This window comes from Phacochoerus africanus, chromosome 3, assembly GCF_016906955.1.
Source record: "Phacochoerus africanus isolate WHEZ1 chromosome 3, ROS_Pafr_v1, whole genome shotgun sequence".
Classification (NCBI taxonomy): Eukaryota; Metazoa; Chordata; class Mammalia; order Artiodactyla; family Suidae; genus Phacochoerus; species Phacochoerus africanus.
The window spans coordinates 25,208,480-25,222,003 of NC_062546.1; the positions used below are offsets into that span (position 1 = coordinate 25,208,480).

Below are 13,524 nucleotides of genomic sequence, written 5' to 3' on the forward strand. Positions count from 1 at the left end.
TCAGTCATATTTACAAGGACCCTGGATACAGGACATCTTGTCTGGCACTAATCAACGTGGTGAAGTAGCCCATCCCATAGAGCTCTGTCCATGGTCTTGTACTTCCAGCTTCCTCCTTCCTCTGCCTCCCTTCCACCTTCTTTCAAACAGGGATTGTCTCTAGCTGGTGAGTGTCCTTGGTTTGAAGGATAAGAGCACTCAAAGTTTTTTCCTCTTCATTCTCGTATGAAGTAATCACATTCATAACCCACCCCCCACCCCCACCCCAGCAAGGTGGCTCTTAGATGTTCCTCGACTTACAGTGGGGTTATGTTCCAGTAGACCCTTCATAGGTTGAAAATGTCACAAGTGAAAAATACGTTGACTGCTCCTCACCTCCCATACATTACAGCTTAGCTTAGCCCACCTTAAAAGTACCCAGGACACATTTAGCCTTGCAGCTGGGCAAAGTCACTAACACAAAGCCTATTTTATAATAAAGTGTTGAATATTGTATGTAATTTATTGAATCTCTTCTGAAAGTGAAACAGAGAATGGTTATATGGGTACAGAATGGCCCTAAGATTGTTTAACCTTGTGATGAAGAGGCTCACTGGGAGCTGCAGCTTGCTGCAGCTGCACAGCATCACAAAAGAGTAGGTCCTGCATGTGGCTGACCGGGGGGAAAAAATGGAAATTCAAAATTAGAAGTATGGTTTCTACTGAATGTGTATCGCTTTTGCACCATCATAAAATCTAAAAATCGTAGGTCAAACCACTGTATACAGGCCACTTTGGTGGACAAAAAATAATGAATCTATGAAACATCTTCTGTTTGTTTCTGGAGTTGGGTAGGAAGAGGGTAAAATTCCTTGTACTGAGTGGAGTGAATAATTCCTCCTTTTATGAAACACCATTCAGAGATGTCTGCTGTTTTCAGTAGAAGTTGATACTACCCGAATAAGAGTGATCATGAGCACTGTTATTTGATGAAATATTAGCATTATAGATACCAACCTTGGTGCATTAATTGAACTGCTGACTTTTGGGCCCTCTAAAACCTCTATGGTAAACTAGATTGCTCTAGCCTTGATTTTAGGATACTCTGTTGTCTTAAACCATCTGAAAGGGAATAGTTACTTGGATTTTTTTGTGAAAGATGAGTTTTTTCTCATATCCATCCAGTTATTATTATTAAATATAGATGATTTACAATGTTGTGTTACTTTCTGGTACAGAGCAAAGTGATTCAATTATGTATCTATCTATCTATACACACATACACTTTTTCATATTCTTTTCTATTGTTTCTTATAGGATATTGAATATAGTTCCCTGTGCTGTACAGCAGGACCTTATTATCTATCTGTTTTATATATAATTGCTTATATCTAACAACAAACTCCTAATTTATCCCTCCCTCCACCCTTTCCTCTTTGGTAACCAAATGTTTGTTTCCTTTGTGAGTTTGTTTCTGTTTTGTTAATTAGTTCATTAGTGTCATATTTTAAATTCCCCGTATGTGATATCATATGGTATTTATCTTTTTCTGACTTACTTCACTTAGTATGATAATCTCTAGATCCATCCATATTGCTGCAAATGGCAGTATTTCATTCTTTTTATGGCTAAGTAGTATTCCATTGTGTATATGTACCACATCTTCTTTGTCCATTTACCTGTCAGTGGACATTTAAATGGCTTTCGTGTCTTGGCTATTGTGAATAGTGCTTCAGTGAACATTGGATTGCATGTATCTTTTTGAAGTAGGGTTTTCTTCAGATGTATGGCCAGGAGTGGGATTACTAAATCATATGGCAACTCTATTTTTAATTAATTTTTTAAGGAACCTCTGTATTGTTTTCCATAGTGACTACACCAGTTTACATTACAACCAACAGTGTATGAGGGTTCCCTTTTCTCCACACTTTACAGCATTTGTTATTTGTAGACCCTTTAATGATGGCCATTTTGACTAGTGTGAATTGATACCTCATTGTAGTTTTTATTTGCATTTCTCTAATAATTAGTGAGGTTGAATATCTTTTCATGTGCCTATTGGGCATCGGTATGTCTTCTTTGGAGAAATGTCTGTTTAGGTCTTCTGCCCGTTTTTTAATTGAGTTGATTTTTTTTGTGTGTGTTTGAGTTGAATGAGCTGTTTATATGTTTTGGAAATTAAGCCCTCGTCGGTCACATCATTTGCAAATATTTTCTCCCAGTCCATATGTTGTCTTTTTGTTTTGTTTATGGTTTCCTTTGCCTTGCAAAAGCTTCTAAGTTTGTTTAGGCCCCAAACTTTTTATTTTTGCTTGTATTTCTATTGCCTTGGTAGACAAGATATCTGCTTTTTCTTATGATAAAAACAAAGCATGTTCATTATAGAAAGTTTAGAAAATATAGAGAAGCAGAAATGAAAAATCATCTATAATCCAACCACCCAGAGAAAAAACACTGTGAAATTTGTGGCCTAGCCCTTTAGTGTTTTTTTAGATTATTTATGAATTTTATTGTTTAAAAGAGGCTGTCCTGCTGTGACACAGTGGGTTAGTGTATGGCTTGTCTCTGTGGAGGCACTTGTTTGATCCCCGGCCCAGCATAGTTGGTTAAGGATCTGGTGTTTCCGCAGCTGTGGTGTAGGTCACAGCTCTGGCCCAGATTAGATTCCTGGCCAAGGAACTTCAGTGTACCATGGATGCAGCTGAAAAAGGAGAAGAAGAAAAAAAAGGATCATAGTGTGTATCTCTTTTATAATCTTCAATTTATAGAATGTTATAAACATCTTTCCATGCATTGAAAATTCTTTGTAACATCATGTTTAATAACTCCATGGTGGTCAATTTTATTTAGGGAATGGGGTCATTATTAACAAAAATTAATATGCTTGAATTTGACAGAATAATAAACCTGTGACCTGAAGGGATTACATAAAGAAGGGATGTTATAAAAATAGTGATGGGGATTTGCAACAACCAAAGGGATAGGTTTCACAGCTGTGAATAGCATAAGCAATAGTTGTAGGCTTAATCAATTGGTAAGTTAAATAGGGCATGGATATTAATAGACGCTATTGCTTTATCTTTGGGCTGAAGTTTTGTAAAAACATTCTGGGTCAGAAAATTTTATGAGAAATAGACCTGTGGTGTCTCAGGTAGAGATAAATAGCTGAAGATAATTTTTTTTTCAATTTTTTAAAATTAAAATATAGGTGATTTACAATATTGTGCCAATTTCTGGTGTACAGCAAAGTGACTTAGCTATACATCTGTATACATTCTTTCTTATGTTCTTTTCCTTCATAGTCTATCCCAGGAGATTGGGTATAATTGCCTATGCTATGCAGTAGGACATTGTTTATCCTTTCTAAGTATAATAGTTTGCATCTGCTAACCCCAAACTCCCTGTCTATCTCTCTCCCTCCCCTCTCCCCTTTGTAACCACAGGTCTGTTCTCTATGTCTGTGAGTCTATTTCTGTTTTGTTGATATGTTCATTTCTGCCATACTTTAGATTCCACATAAAGGTAAATGGTTTTGACTTCCTTGGTTTCCTTTTATCAGAAACCAAGCCAAAAAGCACTCAGTCTTGTCATTTTGCATAGCATCTTGTGCACCTCGAGACATGTGACAGGTGATTGTTTGAACAGTTATGGAAAGTTTTTTGTTTTGGAGACTCACTGAATCTAATCCTAGTTGATATGGCTGGGTTATTTCATGTATTTATTTCTCTTTACAGGTAGTGCCTTCCTCAGTGCCATCTTTCTTGCCTTAGCAACATACCAGTCTCTGTATCCACTCACTTTGTTTGTCCCAGGACTCCTCTATCTCCTCCAGGTAAGCACTTGCTGGTCAGAAGCCAACATTCAGGTGACATTTAATACATGGCCTAGTCTCTGCTTGGGGGAAAGAAGGGCAGGGCTCAATAAAGGTAATGAGACTGGGTTCCCAGTTTACACTTGCTCGCTTCAACTTGAAAACACAAAGAAACTTGATTAACTTTAAACAAAGTGGATCTAATGAACATTACATTCTAATTATGCATATCATTGCAAATGGTTCAGTTCATTTCATTTTCTTATTTGTAATTGGGATCTACTATCCATCTTGCAATCTCCTTTTCTCACTTAATATTCACAGGCCCTTCTCTGAGCCCATTTCTTTAACTTTTTTTGTAAACAACACTCACCTTGTAAGGTTCTGACAGGAATTAAATGTAGTGGCTGCACCTGATGAAATGTTTGAACCATGGTGGGTAATCAGTAATTTAGTTGAAGAATACAAACTGTCAACATTTAGAACTTGTTGCATGTCAGGCACTGTGCTGAGCACTTATAAGCATCATCTCATTTCAACCTCAGAAGAACTTTATAGGGTAGGTCATATTATTAGCCATGTATTAATCTAGTATTAGCCACATTAGACACATGGATTGCAACTGGAATGTTGGGCGGTTTAGTCACCTGCCTGAGGTCACACGGCCAGCAAGTGACTGCTGAGATGTGAGCTCCGGGAGTCTGACGCAAGAGCCTGCTCTCTAACCATCTGTCTTTTCTACTCAAATAAGAATACACACATCTTCTCAAGAGCAAGTAACTTCTTACAGGTCTCACATGGTCCAAATCCATTCTTAGAAGAGAAACATTTTTGAAAGTGTATAGGAGGCCATGCCAGGACTCAAACCAAGAAATATCTGATTTCAGAACCTTTGTTCTTATATAAACATTGTTGCTAAAACTGAGTGTATGCCTCCATTTATTGAAATAGGCTATGTGGGCGTCATTTTAAGTGTCTTCCTAATACATCTTTGTGTTGATGTTCATGATGATACATGGTTAGCTCCGTCCTTCTCCTGTTTGGGGAATTTGAGATTTGCCTAGTTGTCACTAACATAAATAGGATAGACATTTGTTTTTCTTTAAGTTATTTCCTTAGGGTGTGTTCCTCCAGCTGAATCATTAGATCCAAGGGTGTGAGAGGTTTTATAGTTCTTACTCTGCAAGACCAGCATGTTCACCAGAAAGCCTGAACCAATTTGCAGTGCCACCATCAGTGTCTCAAATGAAGTGAACTACTTCCTCCCAGGCTGTCAGCTCTGGCTTTTCAAATTTAATTTGATTTCTATTTTAATAGATGTATCATCATAGTGCGTTGTTATTTTACTTTGACTTTCTTTCTAGATTCTTGTGAATGCAGGCATTTCTCCAAATAGCAACATGCTGTTGGTATTTCCTTTTTTACTTCATATTTACAGTTGATTCTTTAGAACGTCTTAGCACTAAGAAGAGTGCATGTAACTAGAACTTTTGCGTGACTTTTTATCAAAATAAATACCATAAAAATATATTTACTTATACACGTGAACTGACCAAAATTTTTTAAATAGTTAAGCCAAATACTAAGTACCGCCTTATGTAAGATAGCTTTTGTTTAAAACTCAAGGAAATTTCCTCCTGACAAAAGTGGACAGTACAACTAAGTCATGAAATCGAGCCACTCAGCAGGTCACTTTATTCAGTCCCTCCCTCATCCGATATGGACTAAGCATCCCAAGGCCAGTATGCTGGACTCTGCAGATGAAAAGCATGGAAGGCTTCCGAGCAGGGCAAGTGCTGCAGGAAGACCACCCTGGCGGTGGCCTGTGTTGTGCATTGGCGTGAAGAGAAGATGAGGCAGGGAAAGGTTAGACCACTGTATTAGACTGAGTCAGAGGACTTGATTGGGGTTCCAGACCAGGTTCAGGGGAAATGGAGAGATGAGGGACTAGATGCAGAATTCTAGGAGGTAGAATTGGCTGTGCTTGGCAGCCATGTGTATGTGGTGAACAGGACTGAAAAGAGTGAGATAAACTTCAGGACCCATTTATGGAGAAATTAAGTATGTGAAGTGGCCTTGAAAGGCAGTAGGGCCTGTGAGTCACTATGGTGTATTTGGAAGATCAGTTCAGTCACATCCAGGAAATAAATCCATTTGTGTTAAATATGAGGGAGGGAACAGAAGAGGAAATTATCTGTAGGTCTGAGTTTCACAGAAACCCAAAGGCTCCAATGAGAGGGACTAGAACTAATGGGTCAGAGGTATAAGCAGCCCAACATAAGGCAGTTCTGGGACAGTGTAGGGTGTCTCAAGTAAGGTGAGTTCCCTGTGAATCACAGTGTTCAGGCCGCATACTGAATGGCCACTTGTTGGGGAGTCTTAGCAAAGCTGTAAGCATCAGCATGGGTGGCTGGACCTGATAATCTTAGAAGTCCTTTCATCCTCCTAATTGAATTGGACTTGATAACCACAAGCGTTCTTTTTTTTTTTTTTTTGGTGTGTGTTTTTCTTGAGCCGCTCCCGCAGCATATGGAGGTTCCCAGGCTAGGGGTTGAATTGGAGCTGTAGCCACCAGCGCATGACATAGCCACAGCAGCTCGAGATCTGAATTGCACCCGTGACCTACCCCACAGCTCACAGCAATGCTGGATCCTTAACCCACTGATCAAACCCGTGTCTTCATGGATACTAGTCGGGTTCATTAACCACTGAGCCACGATGGGAACTCCTGCCCTGTCTTTTTAAAAGGAGCCATAGTTCTTCCCTAGTTAAAGTAAGAAAGCTCTTTTACAGAAAATTTCCAGCTTCTACCTGCAGAAGGAAGGATAGAATAGTAAATCACCATTGAAATTATTAAATCTAGCAAAGATCACCAGCAGATGCTAAAATCATTAGATGAAAGATTTTTGGAGAACAAACTGTTCGTATTTGCATGGTGACAAAATAGTATCCCCTCCTACTTCTAAATTATATGCTAATAGTGAAGGGGAAAATATCTTTCCAAAGGAGTGCTCTGGCAGTCACCACCTTAACCAAATAATCCAACTCCATATCACTTATGGTGAAACAGCCTGACACCATGTGCTTCATGATATAATGCAGTACAAAGTACATAATATCAGCTCCAAAGTATTTTTACCCAAAATGTTAACCTTCATTAAGCCTTTAGATCTGACTTCCGGTTTTTAGGGAATATAAGAGCAGAAGAACAAGTTAAATGACACCGTGAGCAAACAATAAAACAACCAAAATGTAGGATAGTCTGTAATATGGCTGGTCTAATTCTCTTCACAAAGTCAGTGTCATGAAAAAGAGAAATTGGGGCACTGTTCTAGATTAAAGAGATAATAACTGAATGGAATAGGTGAGTCTTGATTGGATTCTGGTATGGAAAAAACAGTTATAAAGGATGTTTGGGGGATATTTAGAATATTTCGAAGATATTAGATGATAGGGGATTGTTAGCTTCTTGGATGTGATGATAGTATTATGGTTATAGGACTCTATCCTTATTTTTAGGAGCTTCATGCAGCATTGTTTTGGGGACAAGCGTCATAATGTGGAGAAAATTCACATACACAGAAAAGTTTATGTGTAGCAAGGTGTTAATATTTAATCTCGGTAAATATGTGGTTGATTAATGTATTTTTTTCAACTTTTCTCTGTGTTTGAAATTTTCATAATAAAAAGGAGGGACATAGAATATATGCTCTGAAGTTGTCTTGGCTTTGATTCTTTTTTTTTTTTCCCTAGCATCTCCTGTTTATTGTTTCTTAGAGTTTTTAATCTCTACGTCATCCATCTGTTCTTGCATGTTGTCTTCTTTTTCCTTTGTATGTCTTAACATTTTAATCATTGTTATTTTACTTAAAAAAAAATTTTTTTTTTTCCTTTTTAGGGCCACATTCGTGGCCTATGGAGGTTCCCAGACTAGGGATTGAATCAGAGCTACAGCTGCCAGCCTACGCCACAGGCACAGCAATGCAGGATCTGAGCCTCATCTTCGACCTACACCACAGCTCACGGCAACGTCGGATCCTTCACCCACTGGGCAAGGCCAGGGGTGGAACCCACAACCTCTTGATTACTAGTCAGATTCGTTTCCACCGCGCCACAACAGGAACTCCTTTGGCTTGGATTCTGATTAGCTCTCTAACCCTGGGAAATGACTCCTTAACTTCTCTATGCCTCAGTTTCCTCATCTATAAAATGGGGATAATACAATAGTAGGTACTATAAAGCATGAACACATGTCAAGTATTTGGAACAGGATATGATAAGAGTTCAATAGTATTAGTATTCAGATATTCAACAAAAGGACATGGTCCCCAGGCTGGAGAAATGTGGGGTGATGAGGGGAAGATAAAATATTTATCTTCTAAAGTTGAAGGAACTGTAAACATTAGTTTTTACTTACTCCTTTGCCACTGCAAATCTCCCTCCTTTCTGCTAGGGTAATTTCTGGGGGGTACGAAAGCCCAGTAATAGACAAGATAATGTCTGATCAGTGCCAGAGGCAAAGCTGTTTTTCTCTCCCGTACATGAGACACAGAAAGGCTTCAAGATCAAAGTCAGGGGGATGCTGCATCTGACTCCCTGGTGAGTCACTTCTGAGAATGATAGTTTGAGCCCTTCTGGTCCCCTCCTCCAACTTTACTCTTCCTCTGACCTTGGCTTAGAGCCTAGTTTCCAAATTAGAGAGGAGCTTCAAATGTTATGGTCTGATAGCATGCAGAATAAAATAGCCCTGAAGTGCACGAGACCAAGAGGCTACGGTGAAGGATATTCTAAGTGCACAGGACCTCAAGGCTGAAGCTGTGAAGTTGGCAGAGGGAGCTTGTTGGTACAGTCAGGGAAGTTTCTAGTCCCCTTCTTCCTTTTGCTTGGGATTCCTTAGATGGTTTGAGGTTCTTATTTTCTCTGAAATAAGGTAACAGAAACTAAGGGGGAATACCTTGTGAATGTTCTTATGATTCTAGCTTTAGTCTAATCTGACCTCTGAAAAAGTTAATCCTGGGATTTCTATACTTCTGGAACTTGAAGCAGGTCACATGTTACCAGCTTGCACTAAAGGAGTCAAACCCAACCAGGTCTTTCCTGATAACTGAGCCCTTCCCTAGGCTTTCTCTGGGGCCTTATTTAGAATTTCCGCATCTTACTCCTTGCCCCAGCAACATTCTGTCAGCTCTCCTGCTTCCAGGAGGGGGCCAAGGCAGAGGTGGCAATGCTCTTAGCTTTCTTTCTTTTTAGAAGGGGTAAAAATGAGGGTGAGGAGTTGATCATGCATTTGCAAGAAAGTTTTCACCAATTCTGTTGCCTCTGATAAACCTAGTCATATAAAATATCTCTTGGGTCTGTCTCAGCTTTAGATTCCAAGAGCTTAGGTGTAGAATTTTTACTCTTAACATTTTGTAGAGAATCCAACTTTCCTTGAAATTTTTTTCTGATAGCTGATAGTTTTCCTTTTTTCACTGTGTTCCAGAAAGAAAATAGGAGTATGATATAGAAAATGCTTTTCTCCTTAGTACTTTAGAGAGTTAGTGAGAGAGGGGGATAATTATATATTTCTTCCCTTCCTTATTATAGTTTGGCTTTTCCTCAAGCAATCTTAGAATTCTCTTCTTCTCTGGATATATTTATATATTAGCTACAGTGTGATTTCTCAGACAAGAGTATGTACATACTGGTTAAATTTTTCAAGTTGAGGGTGCACATCTGTCCACAGATGTGTTTTATTTAACCTCAGTGTTTAGTTATTTCAATAGTTGTCAATATTTGAAAAATTCATGTTAAAAATTCATATTTCTGGCTTCTTTTGAAAAATAGGAAGATCTGTCTCCTTTAGTTTACCTCTTCAGTTTACCACAATCCCTGTGCTTGTGGTTATGAATGAATGAAATCTGTATCACATTTCATTTATTTGTTACCTGCTTGCCCCTGTAGGTATCTGAATATATGTGAGGGTGTGTGTCTGTATTATGTCTAGAAACAATGACCACCCCAGTATCAGTGAGCATCCTTGGAGCTCAGGTTGTAATCTTACCATTTTTACCTATTAAAAGAAACTAGGGTTTCTTTAGAGAAATGGTTGATTCTAGGTTTAGGACAGGATGTGTACAGGATGATCCTAGATGATTGTGATACCCGATAACAAGGAACCTATCAAAGGCTCCTGAAGAATCTAAAAAAAATTAATACAAATGAATTATGTACAAAACAGAAATAGACTCACAGATAGAGAAACAGACTTGTGGTTCCAAAAGGAAGAGGGAAGAGGGGAGGGACATATTAGGGCTATGGGATTCACAGATGGAAACAACTATATATAAACTAGATGAGCAACAAGGATATATACTGTATTACATGGGGAACTTACCCATTATCTTATAATAACTTATAATGGAATATAATCTGCAAAATTACTGAATCATTATGATGTAAACCTGAAACTAACACAATATTGTTAATCAACTAAAAAATTTGATACAACTTTTTTTTAATAGGCAAGATTAAAGCGTAAAGGGATGCACATTTAGATGGAAAGCCATTAAGAAGTGCAAGGAAGCAATTGCTATAAAAGCCAGAGAAAATGGTTACTTTGGAGGGAAGGAAGGGGTTGTGGTTGGGACAGGGCACAGAGTGACTGGGGAGTGATGGGAAATCTTTCTCTTGACCTTATGGTCATTTGCTTTATGACGGGGAAATTTGCAGTGCGGACCTCTAGATTAAGTTTGGCTCTAGGGTTTATAAATAACAAGCCATCAAAGGATTGCCTGAGTTTCTCTCTCTCTTTTTTTGGCCGCCCCCACAGCATGTGTAAATTCCCAGGCCAAGGATCCAGCCCATGCCACAGCAGTGACCTCAGCCACAGCAGTAACAACACTGGGTCCTTAACCACTAGGCAACTGGGGAACTCCCCAAGTTTCTTTTTTTAAGAATTTCAGGAGTGCCTTACTCTATATAACAGGAGTAGTCTAAAAGATTACTTAATCTTTAATTAAGGCAAGTTTTTTTAAGTAGACTCAGTAAACATTCCACACTATATTTTCAGGGCTCTGTTCCCCAAAGCAAACCTGACTCCAAGACCAAGTTCTTAAAAGGAAAAATTATACCTAAAATTTAGTACATGTTTTATAATCACAAATTTGTTAGGGGAAAAAAATCATTTTCTACTTAATAATAACACTTTAGGTCCGATAAAGCACTAAGAACATGCATAGCAAACCCAAACTAGGAGGCTGCTAATGGGATTTACAAAGTGTGAAACATCTTTGGTATGTGCTTAGCAGTCTACTAAGAGAACCACTTTGAACAGTATGCCTGACTCAGTTCACCACGGCTGTCTTTTCACTTCTCACTTTATTTCTTTTTAAAATATCATTACTGAGAAGGAAGGGAGAACAAAACAAAGCAACATTTTTGCTTTCGAGGGTTTTTTCCCTCCCTGGGCTGTGCTTTCCTCCCTCCCTCCCTCCCCTCCTTCTGTGCTAGGTGGCAGTATTTTTCAGGAAGAGAAGACTGAGATCACCAATGGCAGGCAGAAATCTGGAAGGGAACGCAAAACCTAAGTGCAGCCCTCTTTGAATGTTATCTACGGATAACCTCCTGTTTGTTGACTTATTTTCAGAATATTTTTTCCAGAAATGTATGATTCTCTTACAACTTTGTTCTTTTAGAGCAGCATTGTCAATAGAACTTTTGCGATGATGGAATAGTTCTGTATTTCTGTGTTGTCAATACAGGAGCCACATGCAGTGGCGATTGAACACATGCAGTGTGCTAGGAAGACAAAGGAATTTTTAATTTTAATTAATTTCCATTAATTTAAGTTTAAATAACCATGTGTGGCGAGGCGACCTCACAGTTTGAAAGAGGGGGAAGAGTAGGGCTATGTGTATGCCTAGAGGGGCCATAGAGTTGATCCAGTTCCTCTCCCCTTGTATCTGTTAACAATAATATCCTCTCCAGCTCCCATTCTCCTTTAAAGAAGTTATGATGTCTATAATTTATTTAAAATACCTCTGTAGAGACTCTCTGATACTATACATATGCCACGTAGTTTCAGCCTCAACTCAAGGGGCAATGAGCTACTTTTATGAAGCATCCACACTCCCTGGTGCCCAGCTAGCTTTATGTGAGGTGGCCGCTCTCAGTGCATCAGCTCTCCATAGCCTGAGGTACACCTTCACTAATTAGCATAGTTAATGTCAGAAGCAGATTGGATTTTTATTGGTGAGGTTAGTTGGATATTAGAGGTAGGCAGTCCTAGTAAAATTGAAATATTCAAAAGAAGTGGAATTGACGAAAATATTTTAGATACTTCCTATACTTGCATGAAGAGGGAATAAGAATCTAGGAAAACCTGCAACTTCTTCCCTTGCAGATGGTGCCTGAGGCTTAATTCCTAACTGATCCTTTGTCTAGCTTTCCATGAGGAGATTTCTGGTTGCCTGGTGTGACTCCAAGGGCAGCTGAACCCTGCCTCTGGGATATTGTCACTTCTGCCTTGAGTGAACCTTTCTTGCAAGTGGTGATTGGAACAATGGCAAGGGAAAAAGCTGGGACCTAATCAACCTTCTAGAATAGTTTGTGTGAACTGTTGTGTGCCTGCTTGCTAGTAAATCTCTGTTTAATAAATGTTGCTAACTTTGCCAGCATCTACGCTGAAACTTGCTTTCTTTGCAGCGAGATTCTAGAGAAGTTCGCTTGCCCTTACCCATTTCAAACATTTCAAAGCAAATGTTCAAGAACCTATGAATTATACATGACCAAAACAGCTGCCGAATTGCACACTTTAAAATGGCTAAATGTATGTTATGTGAATTTCACCTCAAAAAAAGAAAATCCAATACTATTGTTATCTTATTGCTCGTATTCTTCTAGCTTTGACCATTAGGAACCCTTTTATATTGGCCCTTGTCTTCTTTTGACAAGTACCTTCTATTTTTTAACCTTCCTTTCTTTCTGGTACCACAAGATGTTCCAAGTTCATCTTATATTTTCTCTGCCCCAGCCCTGGAATCAACTGCTTCTCTCAGGACTCCTGGGTTCTTTTATTGGAGAATGCTATTTAGAAACCAAGAGTTCTAGGTATGCTTATTGTTATTGGGGTATTACTGCTTCTGGAAGACAGAACTATGAAACATATATATGTATACTAACCCACACATACACATATTTAATTCTTTATCTCTGTGTTCTTACTGGAACCTGTGATCCCAGTCCAACACCACAGGGTTCACTTTAGTCTCTACTTTTTTCTTATTTATAACTTCTTTCTCTAATGGTAAGAAACTTTTCATTATCTGCAGTATATTTGCTTATTTGTTCAATTCTGGTATGCCCCTGAAGTAGTTCTAGAATTGTGAGAAATGCCCTTGTATGAAATACATTTATTGATTTGATTGTAACACTTATGTATTGTTCTTTTTGTTTTTAGCCTTAAGTATTCTGTAAAGTTACTGTTCCTCAAAGTCACTTAGGTAGTTCTTTTCTTCCCCTATGAGGCCCTTCAGTATGGTTGTTACTGTTTGTAATATACTTAGGTTCCTTTATTCCTGCTTGTATTCCTCTACTTCCTGGTTGATTTTGTTTTATTTTGGTGGTATGTGACGTATGTGACGGGACTGTCAAGTATTACTGTGGTTCTAAAAGCCAGCTGTAAAAAAAGTTATATTCAGACAAGTATTACTGTGTCTTCATGCCTATCTTGTTCTTTTCTTTCTATTTTTTTC

The 13,524-nt window shown here is 38.6% G+C and overlaps 1 protein-coding gene across 3 annotated transcripts in view; it reads left to right on the top strand.

The window, feature by feature from the left end:
* The window catches only part of PIGU (phosphatidylinositol glycan anchor biosynthesis class U), a 120,519-nt gene that overhangs the window by 65,206 nt on the left and 41,789 nt on the right, over positions 1-13,524 (top strand). For all 3 annotated transcript variants that reach the window (XM_047771270.1, XM_047771271.1, XM_047771273.1), the window contains one exon: positions 3,714-3,811. In XM_047771270.1, the coding sequence (XP_047627226.1) occupies positions 3,714-3,811 (98 nt within the window). The remainder of the gene's footprint in view (positions 1-3,713; positions 3,812-13,524) is intronic.